Source organism: Topomyia yanbarensis, chromosome 2, assembly GCF_030247195.1.
Source record: "Topomyia yanbarensis strain Yona2022 chromosome 2, ASM3024719v1, whole genome shotgun sequence".
Lineage (NCBI taxonomy): Eukaryota > Metazoa > Arthropoda > Insecta > Diptera > Culicidae > Topomyia > Topomyia yanbarensis.
Window position 1 is genome coordinate 460,593,892 of NC_080671.1, and position 11,646 is coordinate 460,605,537.

An 11,646-nucleotide genomic window follows, 5' to 3' on the forward strand; every position below is an offset into this window, starting at 1 on the left:
TAAGACAATGCACACGGTTAAAAAAAAGTACCTAATACCCAGTTAAACTCATTCCAGAACCGGTTCGGATTTCTGAATGGAGTCAGTATCCCAGTTAAACTCATTCCGGAACCGGTTCGGATTTCTGAATGGAGTCATAATGGATTCCAAATCAAATGCAACAACCGATTCCGACTCAGAATCGGTTGTTGCATTTGATTTGGAATCCATAATGACTCCATTCAGGATTCCGAATCAAATTCCGAATGGTTTGACCAGGATGGATTCCAGCTCAAATGCAACAACCGATTCTGAAACCGATTGATTCGGAATCGGTTGTTGCTTTTGAGTTGGAAACTACACCCCGGTCAAACCATTCGGAATTTGATTCGGAATCCTGAATGGAGTCAGTATGGATTCCAAATCAAATGCAACAATCGATTCTGAAACCGATTGAGTCGGAATCGGTTGTAGCATTTGATTTGGAATTCATAATGACTCCATTCAGAAATCCAAACCGGTTCCAGAATGAGTTTAACTGGGACTGCCCTGTAAGAACGGTTGGTTTCAAAATCAAGGACGTTCGTTGGACCAATTTGGACAACGTCCAAATAACCGTTCAACGAACGTCCATCGTTGGACCCGTGTTGAACGATTTTGAAACAATTTTTTGGACGTCTCAGTGGGTGACTCCATTCAGAAATCCGAACCGGTTCCGAAATGAGTTTGACTGGGCGATTCCGACTCAAACGGTTTCAGAATCGGTTGTTGCATTTGAGTTGGAATCCATACTGACTCCATTCAGGATTGAATCAAATACCGAATGGTTTGACCGGGTACCAGAATTACCTCCCAGCTTCAGATGTCCAGTAAACTTCAGCCGGAATGCTGGCTGGTTCTAGTTCGTATTCTGGCTCCAGTGACACAACCGATTCTACTTATAGTTAGAATCGGTTGTGTCACTGGAGCCAGAATACGTACTGGAACAAGCCAGAATTCGAGTTCATTTCCGGCTGAACTTTACAACGTATTGCATCGCTACCCACAGAGACGTCCAAAAAAATGTTTCAAAATCGTTCAACACGGGTCCAACGATGGACGTTTATTGAACGGTTATTTGGACGTTGTCCAAATTGGTCCAACGAACGTCCTTCATTGGACGATTTTGAAACCAACCGTTCTTAGAGGGTATCTCTACACTGAAAGTCTAAGAGAGGAGCCTTTCATTTTGTATAGGAGTTTCAAAGTAGAACTGGAACTAAAACATTCACATCCCCAGCAGTGCTTTTTGTTTTATAATTTCGAACAGTTTTGCTTTAAAATTTAAAACTGTTATACGACACCATTCTATTTGTTGCTGATTTTAAAACACGTTTAGAACTGTGTTTTAAATACTTCTAGTTCTAGAGTTCTAGTTTTAAAATTTTCAGTTTTATATAATAGAACCAAATACATTTGTATTTGATAGAACTGTCAAAATTATGAATCTAAAACTGAAACACTCCTGAATATGCTCTAAGTTACATATTTTTTGGGTAAAAACTAAGACAAGACGTGACAATCGGCTTCTTATTTTTCCTTCAACATTCTTCTTTTCGCACATTTTTACCCTGCCGAAATCTTCCGAACAGTGTTGCTATTTTCATTAATGAAAATGGAATCTTGTTAATTTATTTTATGCCGGAAATATTTTGTATCTTGAATCCACTATATTGATGAAGGGCACCGTTTTTCCATGTAATGGGTGTTTGGTGAGGTTTGATGAAGCCATTATCTGATAAATTTTAGATTATGTCGTGATTTTTGTTAAAGTTAATCAACCACGTATACGGTAAATGCATGATAAATATTTGTTTAGGTTGCCGCACAATTTCTGTTCAATTTAGTCATTTCTCGACAAACATATGATTACGGCTTAAAAGCCAACTGTCAAAATTCACTTTCAATGGAAATTCCGGACAAACCGTAACTCGCAAATCACAGATGTTGGCAGTAGATTAAAGAGAAAAGTTTTCTTTGTCGTTAACTGCTATGTAATGTATTCGGCCAGTAACGATTTGTCCGGAATTTCCTTTCAAAGAGAATTTTAACAGTTGGTTTTTACGCCGTAATCATATGTTTGTCGAGATTTTTACTTTTTTGAACGGTAATAATTTTATTTGTCAAAAGTAATGACACTTTTTCCAATAAATATAGCAACACTGCTTAACATCATTTCGCTATCCCTGCAGTAACATTGCGTACAGTGCAAAAAGTCAGAATCAACCAATCAGGAGCTGGACCATTCTGACGTAAAATTGGAACAAAAACGGCCCCCCTTATTGTCACGTCTTGTCTTAGGGTACAAAGTGCTCCCTGTAACACGCAGAAAAAAAATTAGTAAAAATAAACAAATTTTGGTTTTAAATAATAATTTTCCCGTTTGATATAGTGACAAACAAAATTCAGGTTTGATTCAATCAATACTGTTGGTTGAAATTACCAACAAATTCATTTGTTGGCTTTTCAATAGTTTCAACAAATATTTCGTTTGAAACAACAAAATCATGGTAAGTTTAACCTAACAAACAAGTTCGAAGAAACAAAAACAAATCTTTTGTATTAACCAAACGAGAGAACAACTCAAACTTACCCAGTAACGTTCAGCCGGAAATGAACTGGAATTCTGGCTGGTTCCAGTTCGTGCACCGGCTCCAGTGACACAACCGATTCTAGTTAGAATCGGTTGTGTCACTGGAGCCGGAATACGAACTGGAACCAGCCGGAATTCCGATTCATTTCCGGCTGAGCTTTACTGGGTGGTTTTTAACAAAGGGATCAGTTAGATCTAACAAATTTTATTTTGATTCAACAATGTTTTTATTTAAAATGTAAACAGAAGTATTTGTTGAACTAAACCAAATACATGCTGTTTAGATTCAACTAAACGTTTTGTTGATTCAAAAAGGCCTGATTCTTCTGCGTGAATAATGAGTGTATTCTATATCCCAGTAAACGAAAAGGCGACTAGGCGTATTTAAATAGATACTGCCCAGTGAGCAAATTTTCTGGCAGAGACCGCTCTGCTAGATTTCTGTAAGTCTTGGTTTGGCAGCCCTGTCAGATTTCTGCGCGTATCCTGTCGGGTTAGTTGAGCTAGGGCGAACTCGGTTTCGCTCGCGTTTTCTGGCAAATTTTGACAGGAACCGAGCTAAACCCTGGCATAAATCGGACATAAACTGTGCAAAGATCCTGGAAATTCCTACCTGGTAGAATTTATCACGAATCGAGCAAAACATCTGACAAAGATGTGGCAGGAAGCGTGCAGCATTAGTTGGTTTAACCGCTTCTGTCAGAAACGGTTGTTGCATTTGAGTGAATTCGTTGCCAGAATTCTCGCACAAATCGCGCAAAATGCTCGCAGAAATTCTGCCAGCATCAATTTCGCTTTGCTCAACATTTGCTATCTTTGTGCTTGCCACGCTGACCGGGTGTCAGTGGCGAGGGGGTTCCCAGTGAGCAAATTTTCTGGCAGAGACCGCTCTGCTAGATTTCTGTAGGTGTTGGTTTGGCAGCCCTGTTAGATTTCTGCGCGTGTCCTGTCGGGTTAGTTGAGCTAGGTCGAACTCGGTTTCGCTCGCGTTTTCTGGCAAATTTTGACAGGAATTGAGCTAAACACTTGCATAACTCGGACATAAACTGTGCAAAGATCCTGGCAATTCCTACCTGGTAGAATTTAGCACGAATCGAGCAGAACATCTGACAAAGATGTGGCAGGATGCGTGCAGAAATCTTGGTCGTACATTTCTGACTGGATTCTGGATAAAAGTGAGCAGCATTAGTTGGTTTAACCGCTTCTGTCAGAAACGGTTGTTGCATTTGAGCGAATTCGTTGCCAGAATTCTCGCACAAATCGCGCAAAATGCTCGCAGAAACTGCCAGCATCAATTTCGCTTCCCACTGAGACGTCCAAAAAATTGTTTCAAAATCGTTCAACATGGGTCCAACGATGGACGTTCGTTGAACGGTTATTTGGACGTTGTCCAAATTGGTCCAACGAACGTCCTTCATTGGACGATTTTGAAACCAACCGTTCTTAGAGGGTTTGCTCAAATTTTGCTAACTTTCTGCTTGCCACGCTGACCGGGTTAGAGCACTCTCCCAGTTAAGCTTAACCGGAAATGAACCGGAATTCTGGCTGGTTCCAGTTCGTATTCCGGCTCCAGTGAAACAACCGATTCTAGTTAGAATCGGTTGTGTCACTGGAACCCGTGGACGAACTGGAACCAGCCAGAATTCCGGTTCATTTCCGGCTGAACTTTACTGGGCTAGTTAGAGTGCGGCCAAGACGCGTTTGACGTATTTAAACGAGCTGAAATCTGACGTATTTCTATTATGAATACATCAAATTTCATGTTCGTTTGGATCTAACTAGAGCCCAGTAAAGTTCAGTCGGAAATGAACTGGAATTCTGGCTGGTTCCAGTTCGTGCACCGGCTCGTGACACAACCGATTCTAGTTAGAATCGGTTGTGTCACTGGAGCCGAAATACGAACTGGAACCAGCCAGAATTCCAGTTCATTTCCGGCTGAGCTTAACTGGGAGTGCTCTAAAGGGAGCCCTCTAAGAACGGTTGGTTTCAAAATCGTCCAATGAAGGACGTTCGTTGGACCAATTTGGACAATGTCCAAATAACCGTTCAACAAACGACCATCGTTGGACCCGTGTTGAACGGTTTTGCAACAATTTTTTGGACGTCTTAGTAGGAGATGTGTGGTTTCCCGGTAAAAAAAAAAATGCGGACGTCCTTGGTCAGGCGATTTAAACAGTTTGACGTTTGATTCAACTCGCCTGTACTAATTGCCCCTAGGAACAAACACAGAGAACAGATATGCATGATCCAACAAAAATATTTAAAAAACGTGTGTAAACATTTGAATTAATATACGATAAACATTAGCGCCGCCACACCAACCTATCCCAACTATCCGTCAAATCCATTCCGGAACCGGTTCGAAATCCTGAATGGATTCCGTATGGAATCTTGCTCAAAGAAAACAACCGATTCCGACTCTATCGGTTGATGCATTTGAGCTGGAATTCATACTGGAAGTCCGAACCGGTTCCGGACTAGTTTGACTGGGTAGAGGAATAACCGCTGGTTATTCAATGGAACTCAGCCACAAAAAAAACATGACGACAGTAGCGCACCTGGTTTGGATATCCCAACTACCTTCGAAACCGTTAGAGATTGTACACAAGTTGAATGCTGAAGATGGACGTCTGTTCTCTGTGGTTTTACGTTTATTGGCCTTTTACTTCAATCGTGTGGCTTTTCGGTCGTTTACTTTTGGCTCTTTGCTGGAACGTCAAATTATTTATTGACCTTTTACTAAACTTTTTTTTACGTCTCAGAAAGAGTTATGGACATACTAAATGTGTTTTAATCGTTAATTCATTTAGCTGGGTAGGTAAATGTATTGTTTTTTTATATTTTGCATATTTCTTCGATGAGTTGAGATTTTTAGAGAGAGAGAGAGAGAGAGAGAGAGAGAGAGAGAGAGAGAGAGAGAGAGAGAGAGAGAGAGAGAGAGAGAGAGAGAGAGAGAGAGAGAGATTGTGTTTAAGTCATTTTCAAACGAAAAAAGTAAAGGGCCAAAAAACCAAAACAAAACAAAAATGTTTATTGGCTGTTTCTTCACGTAAACGGCCAATGTATTATTGCACACTAAACTAATGTTGGCCGTTTACCCATGATAGCGATATGTTTTTCAATTATTTTTATGGCATTTAGGGCTTTACAGGTGGATAATACTACGAATAGAGATTCTGAATATGAATTAAAACGAAAATCCCAAATTTTGTTCTCCAACATTCAGCATTACTTGAAAATAAACGACTAGGCTATGCTAAAACGAAATCAAATGAAAATGACCAAAAACAAAGATGAAAAACCTGTTTTAATCCACCTAGTGGTGCAACTGCGCCTTTCTCATTTATCCAAACTATGATTCATTGGTTGGTTTTGTTCAATAGAATTGTGAAAATATCTATTGCATTCTTATTTCACTTAGCACGTATCCCACGACTACCACGAAAGTAGACGCAGATTCACTTTAAACAAAAAAGTATAGGGAAGACCGGGGCTAGTTTGCGGTGTTTTCAGTATCGATTTTTTACCGCTTTGATGTAGATAGATCTTGCAAAATAGAACATGCGGTATGTATGAATTCGCCAGAAAATGGAGATTCAATTATATAAAAGGTTCGTGCTGAATGTCTTTTCAAAAAAATTGTATATTAACCGACAATTGCCAATATATTTCAGTCTCAATACCCCGGCATTTTACTTTGACACGTATTCCATATTCAAAAGCATATTTTCGAAACTCTTCAGGCGATTGGCCGAAGTAGCTATCCCCTGCATTGACGAGATACACAAAGTTTTACTTTGGAGTGAATTCCCATAATAAAAATATTTGATGACTATATTTGCACTGTAAATAGTATCGCCAACTTGCCCCGCGTGCGTCACCGCCAACTTACTCCAATCGGATATTTTACAAATTTTTTTTTAAAAAATAAGTTTAATTCATGGATAGATTTAATATCTATACGGATACTGAAAGCTCTTTTTACGCACTATCGAAAAATAAAATCAATTGGGAAATAGATTAAAAATCACCCTAAATAACACAAAGTGTATAAAATTTAAAACATTCACTTGGTATGCTCGAAAACACAATATCGCCCACAACTTTTACAAAATAAAATGTTTTTTAACAAAATCACATTGGATAATGGGTTTCACATAACTTGTGGTACACAATGAGGGGTAGCGCTATATGTCTAATAGAAACGAAGACAAATGGATTCCGCCAATTTACCCCAACCACCAACTAGCCTCGGGCTAATATTTAATTAACTTAATCAACATGAGTTCAATGTTACCTTTATGTGAATATATTTTGAAATGTTGGTGGAATGAGTTTGGAAGTGGGAGTGGAGGATGCGTAAGAAATCCTTCATCTTATTTCGGTATACGGGGTGGATGAAGGAAATGCGGATCTGAGGGTGGTCCAAAGGGAGAGGAGTGATGAAGAAGCGAGTTGTGTGGGCAAGGGTGGGGCGGGGGGTGTGCTGAGTGGCGACACAATACTCAACCGCAAATGTTGCCTTTCATTTGAGACTTGGTTTGAAAACATCAGTTCAGTCATCACCGAAGAACCGATGTGACTTAAATTGTCGAATATACCCGGAATCCGGGACTTCTGTAAACGTCGATAGTAGACAATATATCCAAAAGAATGTTTGATTGGCAATCAGTGATCTAGACGTGCGAATCGATGTAATTTGGTGGCCATTTCAATAGTTTTTAGCCTCTGCGGTGTTACGATTAAAACGATTTATATGGGAAATTCCAGTGTAACCTCACTAACCACCATGTAACTCCGGAACAAAGAGACAGACCAGAATGAAATGCAGAAGCACTCAATGGAATTACTGTATATTTCATTTGAAATCAAGTTTGTAAAAATCGGTAGAGAATTCGCTGGGTAATAGGTGTGATATTTGCTTAGGAACTTGGCGAGTTCCCCGAAGGCATCATGAACCGTTATAGGTGGCCAACGTGGTCAAAGCTGCTTTGATTTATCTATAGTGATCCAGACCCGAAAACTAGAGTAATGTTGAACCCATTTTAATATGTTTTGCGTCATTTGGACATCATGGCTGTACCAGTTTATATGGGAATTTGCTGTGGACCGCACTCTTCAACCCGTAACTACGGAAGTCGGATCAACTAAAAATTCAATAGCAGCTTATGGGAACGTTATACCACAGAGAACAGACATCCATGATCGAACAAAAATATTTAAAAAACGTGTGTAAACATTTGAATTAAAATACGATAAACACTAGCGCTGCCACACCAACCTATCCCAACTATCCGTCAAATCGATTCCGGAACCGGTTCGAAATCCTGGATGGATTCAGTATGGAATCTAGCTCAAAGAAAACAACTGATTCCGACTCTATCGGTTCATGCATTTGAGCTGGAATTCATGCTGGAAGTCCGAATCGGTTCCGGACTAGTTTGACTGGGTAGAGGAATAACCGCTGTCAATACTGTCGAACTCAGCCACAAAAAAACATGACGACAGTAGCGCACCTGGTTTAGATATCCAAACTACCTTCGAAACCGTTAGAGATTTTACACAAGTTGAATGCTGAAGATGGACGTCTGTTCTCTGTGGTTATACCTTTCAGATGAGACTAAGTTTGTGAAAATCGGTTCAGCCATTGTCGATCTCGACGAACTGAATCGAACGGTGTATGACACTCGGCCCTCCGGGCCTCGGTTGAAAAGCCGATTTTTTCAGTGATTGCATAGCCTTTCTTTATAAGAGAAAGGCAAACATAGTTATATTTTGTATCACTTAAAATGTAAAAATACACAGCAATGTAAAAAGAAACTGAAACAATGAATGATTGAACGTGAAAAAAAAACAAATTTCGTTTATTGGCGAGATATGTTGCTCAAGCAGATACTTCTGGAGAAATCCTTTTCCACATATCTCACATTAATTCGGTTGTTCATTACTGTGATTCTTTGTGTGTAAACTTAGTGTACTCTGATGTTTAAATGATTTGTCACATATGTCACATTTATACGGTCGCTCGCCAGAGTGAGTTACCATATGTTCTTTCATACACGACATCTTCACGAATCCTTTGTCACATATCTCGCATTTGTGCGGCCGCTCGCCAGTGTGAGTTGAAAAATGTTTCACAAGCAGATACTTGTGAAGGAATCCTTTGCCACATATCTCACATTTATGCGGTTGTTCATTACAGTGATTCTTTATGTGAAAAGTCAGCGCACGCTCATGTTTAAATGATTTGTCACATATTTCACATTTATACGGTCGCTCGTCAGTGTGAGTTAGCATATGTTCTTTCATATACGACTTCCGAAGGAATCCTTTGCCACATATCTCACATTCATGCGGTTGTTCATTACTGTGATTTTTTGTGTGCAAAGTTAGTGTACTCTGATGTTTAAATAATTTGTCACATATGTTACATTTATACGGTCGCTCGCCACTGTGAGTTACCATATGACTCTTCAGGTGATGCTTATGAAAGAATTCATTGCCACATATCTCGCACTTATGGTGTCGTTCATTACTGTGAATCTTTCTGTGTCTGTTCAAAACACTCTCCTTATTAAATGATTTGTCACATATATCACATAGGTACGGCCGCTCACCAGTATGAGTTAACACATGTCGCTCAAGCAGAGACTTGTAAAGGAATCCTTTGCCACATATCTCACATTTATGCGGTTGTTCATTACTGTGATTGTTTATGTGTAAAGTTAGCGCACGCTGATGTTTAAATGATTTGTCACATATATCACATTTATACGGTCGCTCGCCAGAGTGATTTAGCAGATGTTCTTTCATATACGACTTCCGAAGGTATCCTTTGCCACATATCTCACATTTATGCGGTAGTTCATTACTATGAATTTTTCTGTGTCTGTTCAAAACACTCTCCTTATTAAATGATTTGTCACATACATCGCATTTGTACGGCCGCTTGTCAATGTCGGTCAACACAGCTCGCCCTAAGGGATAATTCTGAAGGGATTTTTGTCCATATAGGTCACTGTTGGTTTGTTTCCGTTGCTTCGAAGACATGTCTATCTGATACCTAAGCTCCCACTGTGAATCCGACAGTATTGAGAGACTGCTGTTAGTAACAGTGCTGAAAAAGTGAAAAAATAAATATTTGCTTGCATGAAACAATAGGGTTGTTCCAGTATCCGGAAAAACTAGAAGTACTCCGAAGTATACAATTTGAAAGCTCTTCCTTATTTTACACTGACAATAATCGACACGATAAAATCATATGCAATTAAACATCACTTTCATGTGCGTTCTCATGTTGAAAAGTAAAAGTAATGGTTTTCCTTTGAATTTCACATGAAAATTCATTAAAAAGTTTTTCATATGGTGATAATTAAATTCAAACACATTCCACGTGAATACGACATATTTATCCATGTTTATTACCATGCTAATGAGTTGTATAGTACAAACTTTTCGCAAGAAAAACCTGTAGTGCATTTCTACATGTAAAATAATTAATAAATAATCTACCAAAGTAATGTCTATAAGTAAAACAAAGTGATATTCACGTGTAATTCATTTGGAAATGAATTAGTCAATGATATTTCTTATGATGTTGATGTGCTCTTCACACCATGTTCGCATGAATTTCATTTGAAAACCATATTTCCCACACTCGAATGGATATTCAAATGGCAACTGTGTGCATTTCATGTGTTTGTGAATTGAAATAGTTCAATAGATTTCCACATAATGTTAACGTGTTGTTTTTTCAGTGTAAAAGTAAACAGGAGTAAGTTTTTTGCTCCGGAGTAAGAATCGGGTACTGGAACAAACCTAATTTTATTCATCAGATTTGTGCTATCAATAACACTGAACACTTTAAATCTCTGTATATCCAGTCGTGAAGGGTGTAGGAGGGTGGTTAATAGTTTCTCAAAATTTCATCGCAAAATACTGAAAATTGAACTAGTGACAGTGAATCTCCGGAGGCACCTCGTAGAAAACTTGTAAAATTCAAAAGGACGCATCATACTAAAGGGGTTACAAACTACATTAGAACTGAATATTTCATTTTTTCTGTAGTATTTACCTAAAAAGCGTAGTCCTTAGACTATATTTAATTTATAATTTTATTGAGCACGATAACCTGTTAATACAGACTTTGAATCAGGCCAAGAAAGCTATTTGGATAGTAATAAATACATAAAGTACAAATAAAGTTACAAAAAAGAAAAAAAACTAGTTTAAAAACAAATTGGTCCATCAAAACACATTTGTTTTCAAATAGGAATTTGTTTTAAGTCCATGAAACTTTAATCTCGTTTTCTCATTTCGAGCTGAATGTAACTAGAACTTTTTTACGTTTTAACGACATTCAATTAGCTAGAGATTACTGGGTAGGGAAAGTTATGAAACTTAGAGCCATAGTACTCAAGTGACAGCAAGGATGTGAAGTAAACAGATCGGAAAACTAGAAGTGGCAGGGTCATTAGAACAGGCTTAATATCGTGCGGGCTTAATTTTTGCCTTCTGATAATGAGGGTCATTATCAGAAGGCAAAAATTAAGCCCGCACGATATTAAGCCTGTTCTAATGACCCTGCCACTTCTAGTTTTCCGATCTGTTTACTTCACATCCTTGCTCTCACTTGAGTACTATGGCTCTAAGTTTCATAACTTTCCCTACCCAGTAATCTCTAGCTAATTGAATGTCGTTAAAACGTAAAAAAGAAAATGTGACTAACATAGTCGAAATAAAAAGGGAAAAAAAATGTAACTAGAACCTTTGGAATAAGTACTCTTAAAATATTGTCCGTTGATGCTTAACACAAGCCGTAGTAAATAAAAACATTTCATACCAATTTGGTGAAATCGTTGCTTCACGGTGTTCAGTACCGTTGGTTCCTTTGGTAGTTTCCTTCTCTGTTGTAATTGGGGTCGTAAGTCCGTTCACAAGCTCCATGAAACTAAAATGTTCAATCGTAAATCAAACTCAAATTGCTCGCTCATTGAAGAACTAATTTGCTGTCGTTTTGTCATTATCATGAGACA

General features: G+C 38.5%; 1 protein-coding gene across 1 annotated transcript; it reads right to left on the bottom strand.

Moving 5' to 3' along the window:
* Positions 1 to 8,447: 8,447 nt before the first annotated feature.
* LOC131685994 (zinc finger protein 728-like) lies at positions 8,448 to 11,640 on the bottom strand. Its single transcript, XM_058970079.1, has 2 exons — positions 11,454 to 11,640; positions 8,448 to 9,728 (listed from the first exon to the last, which is right to left on the bottom strand). The coding sequence occupies exons 1-2, from the start codon at positions 11,555 to 11,557 to the stop codon at positions 8,540 to 8,542; spliced, it is 1,293 nt and encodes a 430-aa protein (XP_058826062.1). The 5' UTR covers positions 11,558 to 11,640; the 3' UTR covers positions 8,448 to 8,539.
* Between the last annotated feature and the right edge of the window lie 6 nt (positions 11,641 to 11,646).